Raw genomic sequence first — 25,305 nt, 5'->3', positions numbered from 1 at the left:
CCTACTCATTTTGAAAATCAGATGCTAGTCAGCAGGCATCCTAACCTACCCAGTCTGGGGAAAACACATTTGTATAATCATCTTGGCTAGCTAAAGTCTGGCAGACACTTCAATAATTCAGCTCTGGCGCCCCAGGGTGACCCAGAGCTTGTGAGGATACACCTTTCGCTAGAACAGTCCCTTGGAGTAGCAGGGGTTGGAGAGAAAGGGTTGGCTTTCTCTCGTTAAAGCAAGTGGCCGGACGACATTGTTTCTTAACCAATAGGTCACACTGTTTTCCACGGTTCAAAGTTAAGCTTTTATTCAGTTTTAAATTAAAAAAATAAATTTCATTATTAAATAGTGAGATGGGTCTGACTAACGTTCAGAGAGCTTGTTACTCAGGACCAGGGGCACAATTGATGAGGAGAAGATCACCTAAACTAAAATTATCGGTGGTGCAGAGTTCGCGAAAAGTTCAACATTGGCGCGATTCCAAAGAAACTAAAATACAAAGTTTTTTTTAATCGTGTACAATGAAGGGAGAAGTGAACCACTTATTCTACTACAACCAGAAGCTACTTTCCCAGTGCCAGTCAGCGTGGCTGTTATACCACAGTGCTAATGTCATCGGGCTCGTCTGCCTTCTTTTGCCTGCTTGGCAGGGATTTCAAGTATTCAAGGTGTCTCCGGGCGTCCTCCTGATTCTGCCTTACGTAATACACCACGTACGAGATCACCATGGTGAACCAGCCAAACATGGTGACGAGCATGGCATAGTCAGTTGTCTTTTTCGGGAGGTTACAAAGGTCAGCGTCGTTGGCAGCGTTGAGGAACGGTCTCCCGGCATGCTCATCCAACACCGAGGTCTTGCAAATTACATTGTGTGCTGTCTCGTGATTGGATGCCATGCTCCTCAGAACTTGCTGGAGGGTGCAGTCACAGTGCCAAGGGTTGTTGGCGATTCTGGCCCTAGCCTTCAGATTATTGAAGGCATTTTTGTGCACGCTTTGAATCCTGTTGTCTGAGAGGTCCAGGGTCTGCAAGGTTTCTGCTACTCCCTTGAACGCATGCTCATCGATAAACTCGATGCCGTTTTTGGACAGGTTGAGAACCCTCAGTTGGTGGAGGTCCTTAAAAATCTCATTGGGGATCGATGTGATCTGATTGGAGTCCAGATACAGCAAAACTGTTTCAGGAGGGAGATCTCTGGGTATTTCCTTGAGGTTTGCATTGCTACAGGTGACATTTAAACCGCCAGAGGAAGAGCAAAGGCAGCCTTTGGGACACATACTGGCAGAATGAAAACACAGTATCATCAGAACAAAGCTCTGGAGGAGGAGACACATGGAGAGGGAACGGGATAGCCACAGGTCGACCAGATTCATGCTGGAATCTCAGCATAATCACGAGTCCATTCCTCATTGACTCCACGGATTGCAACTATTCTGGCCACACTCCGGATTTCCTTCCTGAGTGGCTCAAAAGTCTGCAGTTACCGCACAGCCTTCATCATTCCTGTCCTTGCTTGGAAACCTAAAAGAAAGGGAAGCAGATGCAATTAGCTTCTCTGGAAGGAGAGCAGTGTGGCAATTAAAAGGTGCCCTCGGGTGTTTGGCTTTCTACCGCAGCAGGAAGGTGAGTTAGGCAGGTAATTTCCGTCAAAGTCACTGGAGGTTTCCTGTGTAATGGGAATCTCCTGCTGAAATCCCCAGATATTGGAAAAGACTCTGAATAGAGATCAACATTTCCACATCCTATGACCTTGTTTTCAGCCAGGGCAGAATTAGAACAAACTTCTCCCATCTCTTCTTCTCCACTCCCAGACCTTTCTATGGCCATAAAATTTAATCACATTTTTTACTCTTCCTCCAGTAAAAGAGGCATTATGCAATTCAGTCCTTCTCTTGGGCAGCAACAAGGATGGATACCTGTCTATGAAGGCTAATGATCATAGACAAAAATGCCTGCCATGGGCTTTGAGAAGATACTCAATTTAGAATATTGTCTCGAAAGAAACATCTGACTTGTGTTAAGAAGTGGATGGATGTCTCTGACCTTCACTGCATGACGTTGGGGGGCAAACCAAGAGCCTCCCCAAGAACTGCTTTCTTTCTGAGCTCCGGAGACTTCACAGTACCTAAGAGGATGCTCACAACTGAATCCCAAAGGGTTCTCTGCCTGTTTCCTAAGCAACATATCCTCTACCCAACTCAAACAAGGCACATTGCTGTAATGCTTTTTTATAAAAAGAGAGAGAGAGAGAAAGAGAGAGAGAGAGAGAGAGAGAGATAATTAAGATATACTGACTTCTAGGACATGCCCAATAGGTTACTTGTTCTTTCACTGATGCTTGCCCATAATACACACATACATACACACTATATAAATTATTCATATACATATCATTTATATATACTGTTATATATGTGTATATACTGTGTGTGCATAAACAAATATGTTATTGTTAGAAGCAGCTGTGGAAACTCCCCGATAGATTTTTTTCTCATTCTTGTAAGTAATATATATGTTACATGTACACACACACATACACACAGACCACCTTGTTAGTTTTGGAAAGAAGTGCGGGCATTGCAAAACTGAACATCACTAACAATATTGTAGTGTTTCCTCAACAGCAGAGAGCAGAGGAAAGAATACTTGCCGACATTCAGAACCTACCTCGCAGAAGGAGTGAATGGATCTTAGTGAGATTATGTGTCTTGTCTAAGGTCAAATAGTGTGTAGGTGTAAAGTCAGGAATCCTGCCAAAGATTGCTCTGACTCATCCATCTCCCCCCTCTTCCCACTGCCCCCCACAGCTCCCTCCACTCCCATCTGTCCAGAAGTATAGGCAGGCTCCACAGAGTGCTGCTATTAGAGATGGTCATTACTATTAAATTGTAGCCAAAACCTCTTTGGGTCTTGATTCATGTTGGGAACCTCGTGGAGTTCAACTGATGGGCCCTGAATGGTGAAGGAACCACAGCTGACTTCAGAAGCATCCTTTCAGGATGCTGGGAACAATAAGCACCTTCAGTCTCAGCAGTGAGCATCAGACAGTCTTGTGCAAACATCTCTTTTATAGAGATCCCAGATGGATAGATTCCTAGGGAAATGACTCCAAATGTTACCAAACTCACAGAAAAAGATGATTAATGTGAGCTGGAAGCATGACGAACTGAGTTGTTAATCACAGAAGAATTAGATGAACAACAACAGAGTGGCAAGGATGTACTTTTGGAGCGCTGCAGGCCTGGAGTGCCAGAAAGCAAGAAGGAAGGAGCCCAGCACACTGGGCAACAAGTGGGCTCCTGCTTTCCTCCAGTCCATTAGATACCAGGAAGCAGAAAGGAAGAAGCCCCCCTGTACCAAGCCCTCTGTCAACACCTCATGTCTCCTTCCCTCCCATGGTCTCCACTGAAGCTACACTGTGGCATTTGGTAATCTTCAATAATTGCCTAGGTGGGAGAGAGCCCACAGGAACAAGAAAGGGAAGGGTGCACAGAAAAAAACAGAAAGGGGCAAAAGTATGGACTGAGGATGGCAGGATGGCAGAGGGAACAAGACAAAAGGCTTTGCTGGTGGAAAAAGAGGAAGTTCACACCAACCAAGTCATCCATCAACCCGGCGTGGGTATCAGTCACAGATTAACAGAAAGGTAGCAAACTCTTTGTGGCCTTCACACTCCTGAGATTTTTAAGTTGACTGGTTTCTAGATAGACAAGTTCCTTAGTTCAGAGTATGAATTCCTTGAGGTTATATCCTTGTGTCTGTCTCATTTGGAAACAACAGTAAATAGTCCATAAGTGCCATGTGGTCCAACCTGAGTCCTTGTTGAGATTATTCCATCTGTCTAAATAGCATTACTTTGTCTTTGACTCAACATTGCAAAGACACTTAATTATGAAGTTGATCTTAGAACTGTACGAGGCAAGTTATAGACAGTAAGAGCTCAGCACTTATCAAGTACAGCTACTATCACCCTTTTGGGTGTGTGTCCACCATCTACATGGTGCCTGACACATTGTAAGATACAAATACTGTTAGCAAATGATGCAATGTGATATTGAAAAGCCTGTCTATGCTTCTTAGTACTCACAGTGACAACTGTTACTATCTTTAACTTAATAACCAGCTCATTAAATGCCTACTGGTTCCACATGCTAACGTGGTGAACCTTGGGAAAACTGTGAGAACGGGTACCAGAGGAGATGGGAAGACAGATCTTTTTGTTATTAAACTCCTATAGACTTGGTGATGGTTTCTCTAGAATTTTCATTTTTATTAGTGCTATTTTTTAAATTGTTTTTATTGAGCTATACATTTTTCCCACTCCCATTTCTTCCTCCCCTCTCCCCTTCTACCCTACCTCTGCCCCCCCATGCTACCAATTTACTCAGGAGATCTTGTCTTTTCTCCTTCCTAAGTGGATCAATGTATGCTTCTCCTAGGGTCCTCTTTGTTGTCTAGGATTACCGTTTCAATAGCCAGGGTCACACGAAAGAAATGGGTCTGAATGACACTGAGACCTCAACATAAGAGCGCAGTCCATTTTGAGATGATATCCCTTATTTCCAGTGAGCTATCCATGCCTGGAATGCTTACTAAGAAAACTAATACAGAACACCTCTTTCTTCTAGGCATGTTCGTTCCAAACAAGTGTCGCATTTTCTAACTGTGACATTTGAAAAATGATGAAAAAAAAATAAAGCCTCTCAAGATTAACTAGATGGTTCAGCTACTGTGGCTTGTTTTATACCCCAAACTGGGATATAACAGCAAAATATACAGAATATAGAGAGCTGCTATGGCCTGAATATTTAAGCACTCAGATGACTCATGTGTTGAAATCTAATACCAAGACATGGATAACACAAACATGTCTACGGTAGATCCCTTGAAGGCGGCATTAGTGTCTGTGTAAGCATTTTCAGAGAAATTCTCGTCTCTGTGCTATGTGAGGACACACAGAGAGAAACATCTTTGAACTAGGAAATAAGCCTCCACTATCTACAAAATCTTTTGAGACCTTGATTGATCTCGGGTATCCTATTTCCCAAAACCGGGAGAAATGAACTTGTGCTACATCACAGGAGAAAGTAGGTTGATGTAGTGTCCAGGAGAAACACAGCCCAGTCAAAAGAGTCAATAAAGTCAGGTCATTTTCACAAGGGAGGACGGGAGGGCTTGTGACGCTGACTCACTAGTTCAAAATGACTGGCAGCATGGCATGGTCTGAATTTTTTGCACAATGGACAACAGCTGACGGGCAGATGAAGCTCTCAGAAAGAGTTAACTGTTCTCTCACTGGACATCACCTACAAAGTACGACGCTAACAGGAGCATGGAAACATGAACACCCCAATTGGTTTGGATTCAACTTTGCGCACAGAGGAAGCGAGCTATGGTGCTGGGAGAAGAGGGTGGCAGATTGCTGTCAACATGAGAAGGACTGGGGTCACAGAGGGAAGACAGAGACAGCTGTGGCTGTCACTGGTTGTCCTGGTAAGAGTGGGACTCCCTAGTCAGTGGCTGTCCTGATACAGAACTGGACTCCCTGGCCACTGGCTGTCCTGATACGGAACTGGACTCACTGATTACCAACTGTCTCGCTGATACAGAATTGGCCTCCCTGCTCATCAACTGTCCCTCTACTACAGAACTGGTCTCATTGATGGGACAAGACCAAGTTCCAAAGCATCTTTCCTAGCTCAGAACTTCTTTGCACGTGCCAATTCACAGGACGCCATTATCTCTATTTATTGATCCTCTTGCCTGTGGCAACCAAAAGCTATAATATTTCCAAATGTGGGGTCTAGCTGTGACTTGTTCCCATAAGAGGACCTTTTCATCCCAAGACTCATGCCTTGCTCGTATTTTCTAACTACACAAGCTTGTGAACTACAAAAATAATGCTGGAGTTGGTGACAGCCATCAAACACCCTTTCCAGAATGAAGAAAACTAAGTCTACTTAGCAGACAGAAGACAGTTCACCTAGCAGCTGACTGATTGCCCCTGTCCTGTTCTCTATTTTTTCTTGTGATAAAGGGATAGTCAGGACTATCTGGGTAACAGAGTGTGCCATTGCAGAAGAAACAGATGTACTAACTGCATTCTGACCAATGTTGCTTTTAGCCAGGAGGATTTAGTTTAAAGGTAAAAGCCACAAAACAGGAAAACCTCTAAACACACAATCGAGTAGTCAAATCAATGGGGGGAAATATCACATAATTATGTACATTGTAATTTCTCTGTGTCGGAGAGTCATACACAAGTCAAGAGGAAGATTATAATACACAGGGCTTATGTTGGTCTGCTTTTAAACTTACAGAAAAGACTTCAAAGGAGAAAGAAAATGATCCAAGAAGAGAATGGACAGAAAAATTATATATGCATATATTTAGTATACATATATATACATACACACAAATCACACATAACACACACACACACAATACATGCCATATAAACCAAAGTATATCACTACCACTGAAACAAATTTAGTCAAGACATCTATGATCCTTTTCAAAAACAGAAAGAACATCTACTGTCAACAAACGTGAAGAGACCCGGTAATACCACTTTTGGGTGTATATCCAAAGGATGCTCAAGCATGCCACAAGGACATGTGCTCAACTACGTTCATAGCAGGATTGTGTCTCATAGCCAGAACCTGGAAACAACCTAAATGCTCCTCGACTGAAGAATAGATAAGGAAAATGTGGTACATTTACCCAATGGAGTACTACACAGCAGAAAAAAAATGACATCTTGAATTTTGCAGAAAAATGGATGGACCTAGAAAACATTATTTTGAGTGAGGTAACCCGAACACAAAAAGACAATTATCACATGTACTCACTTATAATTGGTTTTAAACATAAAGCAAAGAAAACCAACCCACAAATCACAATCCCAGAGAACCTAGACAATAATGAGGACCCAAAGAGAGACTTACATAGATCTAATCTACATGGGAAGTAGAAAGTAGAAAAAGGAAAGATCTCCTGAGTAAATTGGGAGCACGGGGATCTTGGGAAAGATTTGAAGGGGAGAGGGGAGAGACAGGGAGGGGAGCAGAGAAAAATGTAGAGCTCAATAAAAATCTATTTAAAAAAAGACAAAAAAAAGTGAAAGGAAGAAAATGTTCTCAGCCCCTTCAGAGCGCAGAGAGCAGTGAACTCGTTTTTTTCACCAGTATTATCATCCTAAATTTAGAGACAAGCTTCGCTGATGTAAGGATAGCAAAGGATGACCCCAAAATAGCTTGGTAAAGGAGGTTCTTAAAGTCAAATCACAAGTATGTATTATGTTTTTAAAAGAGGTAACCATGCAAAGGAATACACACAATTGTGCCGACTCTAAGCAGACAGTGAGACTGAGCCTGCCAGAAGAAAAAAAAAACTGTATTTTACTCACTTCTCTGTGGTTTGGAATTCTTAGGGCATGAAACTACTGCAGACACTGAAACGGTAAGAGTACAAAGGAATCCTGGAGTAGCGAGAAAACTAACCTAATGTGGTTATTTAGCATTGTACTCTCCATGCAAGGGCTGCACAGTGGCAGCCCGGGGAACAAAAGCAGATCACATTTCAGGATGAGAAACTGAAAACATCAACGAGTAATCCACAAAAACTGGAAGTGTGAGCCACACCCTGCAGCCACCAACCTGGAGCCCCTTGATGATGTCAGCTGGGACTGAGCATTCCATGAACGGCACCAAAGCTCCCAACCTCTGTTTCTGCGGTATCCCAACCAAGGCTCATCATCACTCTCTAGTCTAATAACTACTTACCTAGTACAGTTACTAGACTACATGACCACAGAGGGTATTCAGAGTCTCACCCATTTTCACGTAAGTCACGTTAGTAAAAGCATACTGAAATGAATTTGGATCTGTTCTCATTTTATCATAGACAGCTACCATTTGACTTTACATGCCCAGCATTTTCTCAGAGATACACCCATCTAAGAGGGTAGTAACTGAAATTCTGACCAGAGCCCTGGTAAAATGGATGTAGAGTTCCCAAGTGAGGGCTTAAGCTACTACATGACATTTGCACAGCACATACCATGGTAGTCTAACATCTTCAAACTTACTTGAAGGATGGCAAGGGTCCAAAGATACCTCATTCATCATCTTCTCCAAGAGTAGTTTATTACATGACCCTGAGAGTTGATGGAAGAGGGTGATCTAGAATCAGAGCCAGGTCTTTTGTTTGGAGGTGGTCTTGGTGATATTTGGAGGTTGAGTGGGTCCAATCTTTAATGTATAAATAAAGATGTTACACTGGTTCCTGTGGGTCATATATAGTCACCAAAGACAAAGATGTCCTCCAAACAATCTAGTTTCCAGGGTAAAAGTGTCTCAGCAACGAGATAATATGGCATAATCCTGAATCTTAGGTTTAGATGTGTGGACATCTGCAATTCATATGGTCTCAGAGTCATGGAATCATAGAGTGGGTCTGTGTCACAGAGAAGTCTCAGGAAAGAATCAAGTCAAGCCACCATGAATCTTGCCATCCATTTGTACTTCCAAGGGCAGCTGCTATCTCACCTGATCTGGGAGTGGAGTGGGTAGAACAGAGAGAAGAAAACAATTCCCTATTCCTCTTTAGTTTAAAACAAAACTGTTTAGTCAAAAGTCACACCCCTATATCCAAAGAGTCTGGAATGTAATATTAAGCTGGGGGTGTCACCCCAACACTCTAACATCCCATATCTGTTAAGAAATATTTCCAGCCGGGCGGTGGTGGCGCACACATTTAATCCCAGTACTCGGGAGGCAGAGGCAGGTGGATCTCTGTGAGTTCAAGACCAGCCTGGTCTACAAGAGCTAGTTCCAGGACAGGCTCCAAAACCACAGAGAAACCCTGTCTCGAAAAACCAAAAAAAAAAAAAAAAAAAAAAAGAAATATTTCTATCAAAAAGTCTTGCATGATTGGAAGCTCCTGGCCTAGCAATTGCCCTGACTTGGACTCCAACTCCCAGCCAGCCAAGCGCTGACCCCTCCCCAGGGAGGGTCAGGACTACTCCCCCAGGCTATTTAGGCTTGCGCCAGAAAGAATATTTGGCTTTTGGGTTTGGGTGGATTCCCCCTTTGTCTCTCTCTCTCCCTTGCTATGCTGTCCTGGCCACCTGAAAGTGCAACATTTATTAAACATGGGCATTTTAATTGGGTTTATCTGGTCTGATTGGATTTCTTTGTGCTGGCAGAGCGGCTCGTCTTAGGAAATATTCCTAACAGAAAGAATGTGGAGAAAAGTTGAATATAAGATTCAATGTTATGATTAATATTCTAGAATAAATTTGTACTTTGGTTTAAATTAAGTTTGTTACATAAAATGATGGTAAGGTTATCTACTACCTTACTCTAATCATGAAACTATCAGGTTGAGCGGTGTTCTCATTCAGAGGCTGAGAACAATCCAATGGATGGAGATTAAGGGAATGCTGGAGGAGAAAGTGGAATCACATTTTCCCAGGGATGTACAAAGATCCTGACAACTCTCCAGGAGCAACTGTGGCCCTGACATGATGAACAAATAAAGGCTTGTGTAGGTTACAGCCTGTCTGTGGTGAACCTGCACGGGATCATACACAGAACCTGAGTCCAGCATTTCAGCCTTGGTGGAGTCGGATATCATAGCGTTCTGTAAAAATGGTCAATCATGTCCCTCTGTTTCCTGTTCCTCTAACTCCACAGAATGGGGAAACGCCAGCCTAGATGTATTTTGTCTCTACGCAACTGCTATGTGTTGTAAAAATGATGGTGGCAGAAGAGGAGGGAAGAAGACAACTCTCAGAACAGAAAACAGGCTACAGACATGCTACAGGACAGAGCTTGGGTTACAGGTATCTCTCAACACAGGACTCAGATCCCCGATCCACTCAGATCAGAACCTGGATTCCAGAAGTCATGAAGGGAAGAACTAGAAAACTCGATGTCCCCAAGACAGAATCTGGATCTTAGATGTCCCTCAGGACAGCAGATAGACCCTGATGTCCCCCCAGATAAAACCTGGAATCCCAGGTGTTCCCAGATAAGAACTGGGTCTCCACATATCGTCAGGACAGAATGGGGATCTCAGATGTCCCTCAGGACAGAACTCTTACCTCAGAAGTCTCAGGGACCTATGCCTCTCAGGCTAGTTCCCATCCACTATGCACTCTTTGTGTCTCTCCTTTCATTTCCGTTTCCATTACTGAGAATATGTAAATAAAAACACTGATTTAATATCAAATCAGCTTTCTGAATCTCCTGACAAAGTCTGGTAAAGCCGAGACTACATACCCTCACCTTCTCTGGTGAGGCCCTCATAGTCCTCTCTGACATCACAATGCTCTTGTCCCAGTTAGGTGTACTACAGCTTTTTGCCTGCCTAAAACCAACATCACAGAATCTATCTTGTGCTGGCTGGTTTTATGTCAACTTGATACAAGCTAGAATTTCCAGAGAGGAAGGAGCCTCCCTTGAGGAAATGCTTCCATATGATCTAGCTGTAGGGCATTTTCTTAACTAGTGGTTGATGGAGGAGGGTTGATTGATTGAGGTCCTGAGTTCTATAAAAAAGTAGATTGAGCAAGCCAGTAAGCAGCCCCCCTCCAAAGCCTCTGCATCAGCTCCACCTCCAGATTCTTGTCCCGTTTGAGTTCCTGTCCTGACTTCCTTCAATGATGGACTCAGATGTGGAAGTGTAGGCGAAATAAACCCTTTGCTCGCCGATTTGCTTTGGGTCATGGTTTCATCACAGCAATAGAAATTCTAACTGGCCCACATCTTTAATTGAAACATTGAGAAAGTAGGCAACCATTGGCTCTTCGGAACATTGTGCCTCCTCTCTACATGAGCTAAGAGTCACACTGTTCAGAAGGGTTTCAGATCTCTTCTTGTCCATGAATCCACTGGAAAGACTTGGACTCTGTTTTTACAACCAGAAATTTTTCCTGCTGTGGGTTCAGAGCACAGGACAAAGATATTCCCACGTCTTGACTAATATCCATAATTATTATACAGCACGCCTTAAGTTTATGAGATTAAGTGGGAGCCCATCCACCTTGGCTTCTCTCTGCTTCTCTATTACTACTTCTCAGCATGCTCTTATATAGCTTCAGTAGTGAGAGCTTTGGAAACTTTTAAAATGTAATCTCCAGAAACTAAGCTCTCAATGTCTCATCAGAGTGCAGGTTGCTTGAAGGTCACTTTTACAAAGACCTAACTGACGTTGGATTCAGATGGAGCTCTGTGGTGAAAAGTGACTATTGCCTTTTTCAAACATCTTATCCTTCTTAAGCCTGTCCCCTTTCAACTCTGTATTAAATTGACGATAGTCACTGACTTGGGAGAGAAAGCATGGGATTGAGATCCCAAAATAGGGCCTCCACTTGCTTTCAAATCTCAGCTCCACAAGAAGCAGTGTCCATGCATCTAACAAGTCACACACTCCCATACTGCAGATGCTTTAGTACCGACCCAATACACCAAGGATAAACCAAAAAATCAACAGCATCCGCTTCAGTGCTGCCAGAGTTTCCAGGCTATTGGGCAAAGTTCAAGGGCAGGATGTTCCCAGAAGTCCTTAGTCAGTAAAGAAGACTCTCTGTCTTAGATTTCAGTAGCAGTGACAAAAAAATAACACATAATTTTGTTGGAGAATTTCAGCTCTTATACCTAAAAGAAATGGTTTGTACCTCATTCATGTCAGGACAAACTCACCACCTGGCTCCAGTTGAGATGAAAGAATCACACTAACACAAAACTGGAGGCACTCTCGAGTGAACTGTGAGAGCAGGGAGACAAACACAGAGCGACAGAGGAGGTCACAGCAGCGACAACAGGAAGACAGGACACACAGCTTCCAGAAAGGAGCGCTACTTTGCAAAGACAGTTGGGGGGAGGGAGATAGGACTTGAAGAGCTGGGGAAGCCTGAGCGTGCAGTCTGTGTTTGAGATGCTATTGCAGTAACTTATAATTTCCTGGGCTTCATGATGGTGTGAGTCCACATGCATGCACATGTACACATTCAAGCACACATGCACGCGTGCGCGCGCGCACACACACACACACACACACACACACACACACACACTTGTTCACTATAACTCCTGGAGCATTTTTCTTGACAAGGAAGTCACTCGGGAGATGATGATTTTATGCAATTTCCATGGATTTTTTTTTTTTTTTGTATTTTGATTTGAAAAAAGGTTAAAAAAAAACTAGAAACAAGACTGACAAGATGGCTCAGCTGGCCAAAGTTCTAGTCACCAAGTGCAAAGACCTGAGTTCAGTCTCTAGAACCCCAACATTGGGAAAGAGAGAAAGCCAACCTCTGACAGTCTCTCTTTGGCCTCTACATGTTCACCTTGACATGCTCACATACATGCTAAACAACTATAAAAGCCTTGAAAACTATAATTCATTTCAATATCCACTATAACAAATTGATTAAATAAATATGGCGTATCAAAAAAAAACCCTGAAACAATCTGTATCTTAAAATTTCAGATATGTATCACTGAGGGGAAAGTTTGAATGAATGACCACCTGGGAAAGAAACAGGAAGAAATCACATGCAAACGCACACATGGATATACACACAACACACATGTCTATACATGAACTCATACAATGCATTCACAAACTTTCACAAAGCAGTATATATGCACATATGATCAAATGCACAAAAATACATATAAACACGTATACAGGCACACTTGTAGAACGCATACATGCCTAGGCACATGTGTATATTAACATGCAGGTACACATGCATGCATGAACACAAACATACCCATGCATGGACAAATCTGCAGACAGACAGACAGACAGACACACACACACACACACACACAATGGTAAGAGCTTTCAAAGGATGATTGAACACTAACAAATGTTAATGCTTACATGTTCAGGAGAAGGCTCTGGTAGCTAACTTAGGTTGTAAACATTTGCCATGAAGATGATTAGAATCCAAACAATAAAAAAAAGGATTGGTCTATCAGGCCTGATTGCAAGCCTCATCTCCTTAAGAACCTACAGAGGATAAACATGCCCAGGAGGCATAGTTATCCTTATCAACTAGCCACCCTGGACAGTTTAAACTTTCTGAATCTTAAAAAAGTATATAGGAGATGGTATAGGCCTGAATCTATGCAAATCCAGGTTCCTCTTTCAGTCCCCATTCCAGGTGAGGCCCTAGGACAAGCCAATGTTCTCGTCTCAGATCCTACTCCACAAGGGAATATATTCCCTACTTCATTCTCACAGGCACTGGTGGAGCTGTGTGCTACTGGCTGATGTATCTGGGTAGAGATATTTGCGTTTTCAAAGCATTCCTTAGGATTCCAAGTGTCTATGAGTTGTATCAGATGAATACCCTAAAGTTATCTTTTTGGTTTTGAGAATAATGGTGGACATGAGTCCTTTAGAGTTTCTGAGACTCAACATCATACTAACACATAACCCAGATTTACTCAAACCCAAGAGTCCCTACCGGAGAGTCCCCATGCAGCATTGTGTTCACACAGTACTACACTCTGAATTCAAAACGAATAGAATGGCACTAATACTCACAATGCTACAGCTCCTGCTGGTGACAACCATACTTCACCAACAAGCTTTCGGGGAGTGTGAAGAGCTTGCATGGGGGAGTCCAGCCACACACTTGGTCAGTACCAATCTGTAGTACTACTGCGAGCAACACCCACCCCACTAAGGCCCACCCAGGCAGAGATGAGAAAGTGACAACCTGTGGCTATAACTCAGGGTTGGTGGTTAATGAAAGCAATATCCCTTGATTGACACAATCCATGCCTCTAATAATGACAATGAAAGGGCTCTTGCTCTGTGAATTTTATACTTCGCTACTTTCTCATCTTTCATTGAGTATTTCCAATCCTAACACGTGGGCAGGAGAGGAGTTCAAGGTCACCCTTGCCAACATTCTGAGTTTGAAGTCACCTGAGCTACAGAAGACCTTGCCCAAACAAACAAAAAAACAAAAACAAAAACAAAAAAACAACCACAAAGCTTTGTCTGGACCTGATGGACATATGAGTTCAGGCCTGTAATCTCAATTATTCAGAGATGCTGAGGACGGAAGATCACAAATGTAAGGTCACCCCAGGCTACAGAATGAGTCCAAAGCCAGCCCAGCTAACTTAGAGAGACTGTCTCAAATTAAAAAGTGAAAATCGAGCTGTGGCTGTAACTCAGAGTGATGCACGTGGCATCACTCCTTAATCAACCAACTCATCACTGACAAAAATTTCTAAAGTAAAAAGAGCCTTAGAGTTAGACATGTCTTAGTGTATAACTTTGTTATCCAATTACCGGCTAATTATCGGTGAGTTAAAGTACTTTCCTAGTAGTTTTGTGATTTTTAGGATGACATTTCATCTCCACATTTCCATCTGTAAAATGAATTTAGAAATATGTATTTCTAAAGTGTATCCCTCATTCTATAGTAGTCATGCCCCCTTTGCAATGTGCCATTAGGTCTCTTCCTATCCAGGGAGAGAGTCTTGAATCTACCTGGCTAAAGACTTGCTTTGGCTACATCAGCAAGCAGACGGACAGAGTTACAGGGATGATTTTGAGTCCCTCTGAAAGACCTCTGTAGCTTGCTTTGCTCCTGAGGACCCTGCCAAGACACATATTCACACACTCCATGGAGCCTGCTGGATGATGGAAGGCCATGTGACATGGATGTCAACTGTTCCACCTGAGGTTTTGAAGTTTGAGCTATTTATGCTTCCTACAGATGAGAAAGCCTGGGTCATCAGATGCAGCTATTTAATCTTTAGGTGACCTGTCAGGGTGAGTCATAGAGAACCAAGCTACTCACACCTGTAAATGATACGTGCCTTTTGGATATTATATTATGTAGATAATAGATACACATCACCATCTCCCAATTAAAATATATTAATATATTTGTCCCTCATCACATGCATGACTGGTACTTGTTTACCATCAACAGCTAATAAGTGTACGCTCTTTAACAAAGTGTGACAGAGTCCCCATTCACAAGTGCTGTCATTGCTCGGCGGTGAAGGACACCAGCAATTCCACTGTCATTAGAAAACAAATTACTTAATTCTATTTGCTGACCATCAGAGTCAATAATATTCTGGGTTGTTATGGTAACCTCTGAGCAGTCCAGAAAAACCTGACACGTAGATGAAAGATATTCATGCCATCTGAAGGTCAAGCTTGAATAACAAATTGAAATGCTGTTTCCTCATGCATCCCTGATGTCTAGAACAACGGGTGATGGGGAAACATGCACCTTATTCAGGCTCAGGCTAAGAGATTTGGGGTCAGACTGTCCAAACTCCAGTTCCTTCATGGTACTTGCCTTGATTCCCCTGTGTGTGGGCAGAAAGCCATAGAAGCCCTTACCACTTCTGCATTTTATAAGGATAAAACGAGATTATTGAGATAAGACACCTGAGCAGCGCCTGGATCTAGTCTGTGGACAATAAATCTGACTTCTGTGCCTTTGTTGAGCTGTTTTTGTTTCCAATGTGATCTTGGAAACTGAACCTCTATTTCTCTCCAGCTCTCAGCTCATCCCACAGACAATGTCAAAGGAAGCAAAGGTTACAGAAATCCAGTGGGGATTTAACGTCATGTCTTGGTGGTCCTATGATACACAAGTGCCATAAATAATAACCGTGTATCAATTCAGGACTCATCGTGACCATGCGTCCGGTCTGAAGTCTCATCTCCCACTAAACAGAATCCTTTCCTTGCTACTGTGGAAACGCATGGAGTTCTCTCCCATTTGTACTTTGGTCATTTCCTATCCACGAGCATTATCCAGGGCTGTGAGCTCGTGTGATTCTCTCTGAGGCACCCAAATGAAGCAGAGACCGAAGTCTGTTCCTGACCCCAATCAGGCAGGAGTAGGGAAATCACGTTTCTCAGCTGACCCATCCACCACCTGTTCTTCCCAATCAGGGCAGAGGCAGGGAAGCGCGTGATGGCCTGGCATGGAGGCGGAACACATGAGCGGCACATAAGAAGGAGCAGAGGAAGAGCCCAGGAGCATCTCATCCTCAAAGCAGCCCTTCTGGTTGGACGGTTGTCCCTTTCCAAACCACCGCTCACCATATTGAACTGAAAGCCTCCAATCTGCCTGCAGAAGCAACTGGCATAAAACCGTCACTGACAGCTACACAACATCCCTTTGATTTCAGATTCACGTTTTCATTTTGCTGAGCACCTGCATGCGTATTTAAAAACCCCACCTTTTCTGTGGTTGCCTGGAGGATCGTGGGAGGTCAAAGTTGATCTCATAGGTTCCATTTTGTGATGTATTCTTTCAAAGAAGCTGAAGTCCTTAAAGATAAAACAGAGTGTAAACTCTTGGATTGGTAACGCTGGCCAGGGCATTCACAGTGCTGCCAGAAAGCCTTTGGTGCTGACAGGAGGGTCACAGAAGGCCACTTCTGCTTACTTACAGTTGCAGTGGGCTCACGAAGGAGTCGTTCTTAGGTCAGTGGTATGGCTCCTCTTCAGGCTGTACCTTTATTTTCTCAGGTCAATATAGATGTGATTTTCCAAGCAAAAGCCATTATTCGCTAAAAAGAATTCCCCCAAATCCAAAATCTGAGATTATTATCACCTACGTCCTGTGCACCGCATCAAAGCCGTACTGGGAAGCGCATTGCCCTGAGTTGGCATGAGTCTCCTCTGGGAAGTACCCGGAAAAATTAACAGCCACCCTGGGAGTTGGCTTTGTCAACAACACACCAAATAAAACTTTCCAAGTCCCATTAATTGTCTTCCTGAAGCAGTGAGAGGTTCCCTGTCTCCTTGCTCAGACGTAATGGAACAGTTCTTGCATTTTCCAGGCTCCTCTACTGAAAACCAATCAGCAGGTGGGGGGGGGGGGGAGAGCATGAAAAGGTGGCAGAAATCTGTTCAGGGGAAGCTGAGAGACCAGGAGAGGGAGTAAGACATGGCAGTGAATCCCCATCCTGTCTCCTCTGAATGCTTGCATGAGCTCTAAAAGCAGACCGTCAGTACTAACACCCTGTTCTAAATTTCACCGTGTGTGGTATAGTTGCAGAAAAATGTAGAGAAAGGGAAGGATGGAGAACTACTAATTGAGAGCCATTCTTCATGCAATTATGTTCAAAATAAAAACAGAGAGCCTAGCCCACCAGGAAACGGAGGCGGCAGGGTCCTCAGGAAGGCTGGTATCTGGCCAGATGGAATTTGCATGTTCTGGAATGGCCATCTTCCTTCTGCTGGCCTCTCCACTCCTCCAGCACAGATCCCTTTGTTTTCCCTCTGCTTTGCCTGTTGGTTGGCTCACAGAAGTCGAGTCTACCTAAGGATACAGAGTGCCAAGGCTACCTTACGGAGCCAATCTTTACACACCATAAGCTCTCACAGGGGTTTGGCCAGGTGCAGCTGTCTTATTTTTACCCTGAGTCACAGCTTGTGAGGACGAGAAAGATGCATCTGGCATAATCTCCCAGACTCCCCCAGTTACGAGCATCGGGCTGAGGAGCACGGCACACGGAACGCCTCTTTCCCTTTCTTTCCCTGTTTTGAGTCCAACAATTCCTAAAGTCACAGATGGGAAGTTTGGACAGGGCAGAGCAAGACATCCAGGCACGGTGGAGACAACAGAGCATCTGAATATCACAGCTGCGGGCTTCCCCAGAACTAAGGGGGGGGGGGGGGGATGGTGGCGATGGCTTATCACATGCTCAGGACAAGCTGCTCAATGAAGGACCAAGCAGATGAAAACGGGGCGGAACATCTCCTGACTCTAAGTGCTCATGGGAAGAGATGGTCGTTGGTGCCACCCAGGGCTGACTTTGCCTCCTCTGAGCTGCCTGCCATCCATAGGGAAACGAGCGGGGGAGGGGAGAATAGAAAGCCACTTAGAGCTATTCTTCACAAACTTAGATTCAAAATAGAAACAGAGAACCTAATTCTGCAACCAATCAGGACTGATACTGTTGTCCAGTTCTATGACGGAGGCCTTGCCCACAAATTTCAGAAATACATTCTTTTTTTTTTCTTTCAGAAATACAGTCTTGAAATGTGAAGGGAAAATGCGCCCAAGGAGTGAGGGGCCAGCAAAGGGAGTTCTTGTAGGGAAAGATGTCCTCGTGGCTCCAGGGCCAATGGAGCGACTACATATACAGGATCCCCATGCTTGGCTCTTGGACCCCTCCCCTCCCCGGGGTCAGCATTTCCTTGCAAACTGAAATACCTGGCACTTGTGTGTGACAGGAAAATCAAGACTCTGGTCACACGTGAGCGGACACTTGCCAAATAGGAGAGTCCGTTCACAACAGAGTAAGTGGGAGCAGAAGCCACCCTTGCAGCTCAGCTGCCAGAGCCACAGAGGGCCTGGAAAGTGTCCTCCGGGCGGTGGTTATGGGGGCAAGCTAGGGACAGCCATTGCCCTCTGCCGCTGCTGGCAAGTCATTCCTTCCCAGGATGAGTTTTTCCCCGGCACAAAGGAATAGCATCACTCTTTCTATGTGGTCTTCTATTTGAAATGTGTGCCTGGCGTATTCTTCAGGGAAACATTCTTGGCAGGCCAGGAAAGGGTAAATGTTGTGGTAGTTGGAAGAGGTGGGCATATTCTTGAACATTCGTTGTCCTAGTTTCGTTCTGTTGTGGTGACAGTCACTACGACCGAAACACTTGAGAGGAAGAAAGGGCTTACACAGCCAAGTCATGATCCATCATTGCGAAAAGTCAGGGCAGGAACGCGAGGCAGGAATCAGGAAGCAAGAGCCACAGAGGAATGCTGCTTTCTGGCTCACGCTCTGGCTCGCTCTCAAGCACATGCTCAGCTGGCTTCCTTGTATCAGGTCTAGAAACACCTGCTAGGAATGGCTCTTCCCAAGGTGGGCAGGGCCCTCCTTCCTATAGCAACCATCAAGACAAATACTAAAAGCTACGGACAAAAGCCAATCTGAGCTAGGCGACTTCCCCACTGCGACTCCCTGAGATGACTCCAGGTGATGCTGAGGATGCAGCTGAAGCTAACTAGAACATTCATCCCCTTACTATCTATTTGCAATATTTCAAATGCTTCACTGGCACATATTAATTATGCACAATAGTGAATTTCATGCAAATATATATGTTGATCATACTCACACCTGTTACCCTATCTGGTCTCCCACTCGTAGAAGATTCATGTCATCCTTACAGGGGTGTCAGCAACCCCGAGTCTCTTCTGAGATGGCCCCAGTGGAAGCTTCTAGGAGCTATCTTTACAGAAACAAAGCAAGAAAGAATTTTCAAAGGATCTTCCCAGAGGCTGCAGGAAAGCCAGCCACTTGTGGGGCTATTCTGCTCAATAACTGGTCTGGAAGAGATAAGGTGGCCTGACGTGATAGAGTGAAGGCCACTTTTTGACTATTTCTACTGTGGATTACCTCACCCTTTCCAATCTGTCACCTTGGTGATCCCTGGCCATTTTTGCCACTCATTATCACAAGTACCACAGGGAAGGCAGAGGAAGCAACGAGTGATGAAATTCAAATGAATCAACCCAGCCACTTGTAAGCTGCTCAGCTCCCAGTCCACGCGGCGAGGAGGCTGCAGGCGGTGCCGCTATGGCTTCACTTCTCTGTGTTATTCCCGTCCGTTCCCTGGGCTGCCAGGCAGTCTTGAGTGGGCTGTATGGAAATGATCTGTGGGATGAAAGAAGACAGGGGGAGTTCTCTCCCTGTGAAGCATCTTCAAAGAGGGAGAAGGGTGTTGGGCTCTGAGCGGCATGTCACAGAAAACAGCCAGACTCTTATTCGATAAACCCATGTTTGGATGCACATGCTCTCATTAGCACCTGAGGAAACAGAAATGCAGAGATAGCCCTGTTTGTCACAGCTGAAGAAGATGGTGAAGGGTCCCTAATGACTAGAGCAAGGACCACAAAGGCAGAGCAAGCAAGGCCATGTTAAATCACTGCAGAGTTGGGAGATGGGAGCAAGCAAGGCCATGTTAAATCACTGCAGAGTTGGGAGATGGGAGCAAGCAAGGCCATGTTAAATCACTGCAGAGTTGGGAGATGGGAGCAAGCAAGGCCATGTTAAATCACTGCAGAGTTGGGAGATGGGAGCAAGCAAGGCCATGTTAAATCACTGCAGAGTTGGGAGATGGGAGCAAGCAAGGCCATGTTAAATCACTGCAGAGTTGGGAGATGGGAGCAAGCAAGGCCATGTTAAATCACTGCAGAGTTGGGAGATGGGAGAAAATGCAGCAAGAATTTAAACCACTGCATTGTTCTGACATGTGGGGTGCTAAGGAGCACAACCCGGAGAAGATCAACTACTTTCTTCTCTAGGCTTGTTGAGTAGAGCAGAGGCAGACTGGCCAGCAATCTCCTACTTTCTCTGTCATGGTGGTCAATGGGGTACCATTCGGGTATGCGGGTACCCCTGTAAGGAGTGCTTGACAACCCTGGAAGGACTGTCCCATTGACTTCTTTGAGGCTTGTCTCTGTGCAGACACCCATAGAGTCCCCACGTACAGTCACGGCCAGTGAGTGCCAATCAAAAGGAACAGGGCCTGGCCATCTCAGCCCAGCTAGGGTACCCTTGCAGAGGGCCTGGGGTCAGTTCCCAGCACCTGTATGGGTGTTAGTTTAAATCTTGACCTGTTGTGAGGTGGGCTGTTTCTGTCATGGGGCTGCATCAAAGCCACTGTTTCCCTCTCCCCAGTCCCATCCACCCCAAGGGTTAATTTTCAAGGTACATCCCAATAAACGTCCTGGGTGGTAAGCCCTGCCCTCAGCCTTTCTAGAATCCAAACAGGCAGCTGCTCATTTGTTTACTATACGACAATGGGTCCAGCTCTCCCCTTCCTTCTTAGTTTAAGATTTACTTTATTATGTTATATAAGATTGGTATTTGCCACAAAAGAGAGACTCTGTTACTCATTAAATTAAAAAAAAGGACATGCAAGGTATAATGGGAAAGGACTCAGGAGGGAAGGCTGTGACTGATGCAGAAGGGGATCGGATAAGCATTCTGAGCTTCTAATACTAAAAGAAACAAAACTGAAGGTAGCATAAGAAATGAGATCATTAAGAACCAACAGCTACGTCATCCATTTAAAATGGAATTCATACTGGGTCAGAGTACTGGCGAAAGGAGAAATAAGAGGATGGGTTTGTTGTGAGGAGTCCCCATTCTGTGAAGAAGCTGGCAGCTGCCCATTTTGGCTAAGCCTGAGAACATAATATTTTCTATCCAGGGCAGCTATTTGCAATAACTATTTAGCAAATGCTTGCCAGAGAAAGACTGCAACTGAGAAGCGAAGTGGCCCCTTTGACATGGAGCATTTGAGCATGCTACACCACTGTACCGCCGAATGGCATCAGGTTCAGACCCCAGATCTGAAAGGCATAAAGATTTGTAAACACAACACCTCTCTGATTTCCTTTATAGAAAATTTCCATTAACTGTTGTGCCAAAGTGGAGTAAAGGAATGGATACAAAATAGTATTGACAGTGCAAGTTGCTTTTAGATACATCGAACATGGGTATTTTTGATGTTAGGCACCCTGTTTTTGTTCCAGTTCTTAAAAAGAAGGATCCTGACCCCATCTTCCATGTGGATGGTGCCCCAGCATCACTACACTCCTTTAAGAAGGTCAAAGTGCCGTCCTAGGGCATTGGAGAATCACCCTTCTCTGCTCTTCCTGGTATGGTCACAGAAACATAGCCCTGAACATAACTTGTGTGAGCTATTGCCCTCCCTCACATTAACATATGTGCAGGTCTCCAGACTGCGCAATTATATGAATGAGAAAGAAACTCCCTCCTCTTGAGGAACTGTGATTTGGAGCACATTATTGACACTGTACTGTGAAGTCTACTTTCTGCAAATCAAGAGGTGGAAGACCCCCAGCCATATCACCTTTGTCCCTGCTGCAGGCCAATGAGATGCCCAGCACTTTGGAAAGCAATGTGGGTGGAGCAATCACTGCAGGAAACAGGACCCTCAAGTCCAAGAAAGGTGAGTTTGAATTCTTAAAGCATCCCTGCATGCATGAGGACAGAGTAACACACAGCCACTGCCAGGGGAACTCAGGTCTAGAACGCAGCATGAGAAAGGAGCTCATTCTGGCTTGAGCTTTCAAGATGAAATCTGGAATTTCATCTAATTTATCATTAGAGCCCAGTTGTCACTGTAGCAGCATGAAGATCAGGGACCTTTGAGAAAAGAAGTTGCATGCCATTGTAAGGGGGCAAGTGAGGCTCCTTCTACTCTTAGTCCTGTTTCTTGCCAGCTAATGCTGCAGCAAGAAAGGCCCACCATGGACACTAGGCTCTTGGACTTCTCAGCCTTCAGGAGTTTGAGCAGGAAGTTTCTGTTCACAATAAGCCATTTGGGTAATCTGTACATGAACATAAAACAGACTGCCAAGGAAGGGGCTTTCCATTATGCCTGCCAGAGACGAAAGCAGTAGAGTAGATACTGCCAACAAGAGACAGAAGAGAGATGGTGACACACATCACGTGAACAGTCAAGGCCACGATACTGTCCACCAGCCTGCCAGATTCCCATTGCTGCCTGGTCCTTTGAGGCCACATAGATTGAAAATGGACTTCATTTCACGAGAACCCTCTGGGCTCAGCCACTCAGTATAATTTGCTTGGCCACCCTTAGTAACGAAAAAGTCTTTGCAGACAGACCTGAAATGTTCTCAGCTTTGTTTTCAAGACAGGGGATGCTTCCAAGAAATTGTTCAGCCAGCCATGGTCCGGAGTGAATAACTTGAGCAAATCATCTGAGCTGGCTGATTCACCAACAGCAATGGGATGAAGCTGTGGCAGTGCCAGCCGGCTGGAAGGAGCCAAGAAAATGCTGACAGGAACGATCCATGGAATAAGGGTCAGACTCTGCTTCAGACCAACTTTCCCCAGACAGAAGGCGCTGACACGGGAACAGAGGTTTATCCCTGAGAGAGTCTGCCGCTGTGCCAGAGTTTAACTCCGCCCGGGCAGGCAAGAGAGCAGCAGAGAGTGTCTGATTAGATTGTAACATGGGTCCTGATCAAACAGATGATCAGTGGGCTGGACAGGGTGGTGGGTGGCCTGGTTTTTACTAGGAAGGATTTTAAGCTTGTAGTCTTAAATTAGCTTCACTTCTTGGTAGGGATGTAGCCTGTAAGTACTGTAGCTTTACTCATCCATGATCCTTATACCCTATCTTGGACAAGAGAGCCAAAACTCCCCTTATATTTATTCAAGACTCTTGGTGACACTCTATTATGAGTCTGGCATGTGCATTTCCTAAGACCATAAAAGGACTCAGGCCTGACTGATGGGTCTGTAATCACCATAGTGCAGTTTCAGGACACAGGCTTTATCAGCAGGTGGAGAGCCACCACCACACTGTGCTCAAGAGACCAGAAGCGGCGCTGTTGAGACACCATCTTGAAGTAAGCTGGTGTTTACCAAGAGCTCCCTTTCTTGCATTTGACTGTTGAAGTTAGGTGCAGACTACTCCCTAAAGAGAGACAGGTAGCTCAAAACAAAGACAAAGGAGACCCCATATAGTTTCCTAGCTTCACCTTTCTGTTATGACCTCTTCTGGCTTCCTTTCCAAAATTCTCCCCTGAAAGTCCTAACATGTCCTATGAATGACTAGAAAACAAAAGTTCTCAAAGTCTGGCTTAGCGGTGCCATCAGATTCATGAGTTGTGGGATAATCTGAGCTACATAATGAGACCCTGCCTGGAAAAAAAAGAAGAAAAATAGAAAACAAAACAGAAATCTTCAAATTTATGCTGGCAGAACTAAAGATCTAAATAAACAAACTTGGAATTGTGTAGACATTTAAATGGTAACAGCCCCCATAGACTCATGTGTTTGAATGCTGGGCCCATAGGTAATGGCACTATTAGGAGGTGCAGCTTTGTTGGAGTAGGTGTGGCCTAGTTGGAGGAAGAGTGTCATTGTGGAGGTGGGCCTTGAGATCTTATACACTCAAGCTATGCTCAGTATGGCACATAGTCTCTTTCTGCTAATCAAAATGCAGCACTCTCCATGTCTGCCTACATAAAACTGTAAGCCTGACCCAATTCAATGTTTTATATATATGAGTTGCTATGGTCTTTGTGTATCTTCACAGCAACAGAAACCCCAATAAGACATATTGCTTCTGCCTGCCAATCTCATATGCCATAGGTGCTTGTACAGAGAGACCTGAGCACCAATCAGGACATCTCAGTTCCTGCACTGTCTTCAGTAAGCATAAGAATAGTTAAACAAAAAAACACAAAGCTAACCAAAGTGAAAAGAGGCCAGTGAATGTGATACCATAGTGCTGCAGCTTATGAGGTTCAATGGCAAGAAAGGGGACTATCCTCTATACTACTCACCCACAAGTGAGGCTATGAGGAGGACATTTAGTGCTGTGTCATGGTGAAGGACAATCATATTCAAATATTTGCTCTTCTTTGTCCAGGAAGGGGACTGTCTTTCCAACAACACTTGGCCTGCCACACCCCATAACAGGACTTCTTGGAGGGGAATAAATAGCTCTTCCCACCAAGAACAAAGCAAAGGGAAATGTGGTTTCTCAAGTAACTAGGAGACTTGATGGGAAGAGCTGAAGACCTTTTCACAGTGGACACTGTGGTGTACATGGGGTGGGACAGAGAGGAAGCCAGGCAGGACTTGGATGAACTTGAGTGTTGGGAGAAAATGTTAGCTTATTTTTAGCTCCCCAGACCATGAAATAATCACTCAGAAACTATATTATTTGCATCATGGTTTGGCCAATAGCTTAAATGTATTTCTAGCTAGCTCTTATATCCTAAACTAACCCATCTCCATTAATCTGTGCATCACTACAAGGTTGTGGCCTGCCAGCAAAATTTCAGTGGGCTCCAGCAGTCTGTCTCTAGTGGTGGCTACATGGCTTCTCACTGACTCCACCTACCCTCTCCTCCTCTATGGGCTTGGAACTCCCACCTTGTCCTACTCTACTAAGCCACTGGCCTAAACAGCTTCATTTATTAACCAATACAAGCAAAGCATAGATAGAAGGACTTCCCACACCACTTGAGCATTCTCTAGGACAGTATAATGGTAATGAGGTGCAGGCTAGATGCAGAAGGACTTGTATTCTAGGCTAGGAGTCAGAAAAGAAAAGGAACACGAAATAAACAATGTGGTCATGACAAAGGGCTGGCAGAAAGCCCTTGCCTGAGTCTGCATGATTTTACTCGGCTACAGTATAGAACGGATCTAGTTGACCACTAAATGTGACAAACACATCGTATATACTGATTTATTAAATGAATGACTTTGCTTAAAC

The 25,305-nt window shown here is 44.4% G+C and overlaps 1 protein-coding gene across 2 annotated transcripts in view; it reads right to left on the bottom strand.

Annotated features, from left to right (window-relative positions):
- Positions 1-280: 280 nt before the first annotated feature.
- Positions 281-25,305, bottom strand: part of Lrrc3b (leucine rich repeat containing 3B) — an 85,260-nt gene continuing 60,235 nt past the window's right edge. For both annotated transcript variants that reach the window (XM_041662735.1, XM_041662736.1), the window contains exon 2: positions 281-1,515. In XM_041662735.1, the coding sequence (XP_041518669.1) occupies positions 588-1,367 (780 nt within the window). In that variant the 5' untranslated portion in view covers positions 1,368-1,515 and the 3' untranslated portion in view covers positions 281-587. The remainder of the gene's footprint in view (positions 1,516-25,305) is intronic.

Source organism: Microtus oregoni, unplaced genomic scaffold, assembly GCF_018167655.1.
Source record: "Microtus oregoni isolate MIOR12 unplaced genomic scaffold, Mior012 000013F_ref0000133, whole genome shotgun sequence".
Lineage (NCBI taxonomy): Eukaryota > Metazoa > Chordata > Mammalia > Rodentia > Cricetidae > Microtus > Microtus oregoni.
The sequence above is the reverse complement of the archived record's forward strand: the minus strand, read 5'-3'. Positions and strand labels throughout refer to the sequence as shown.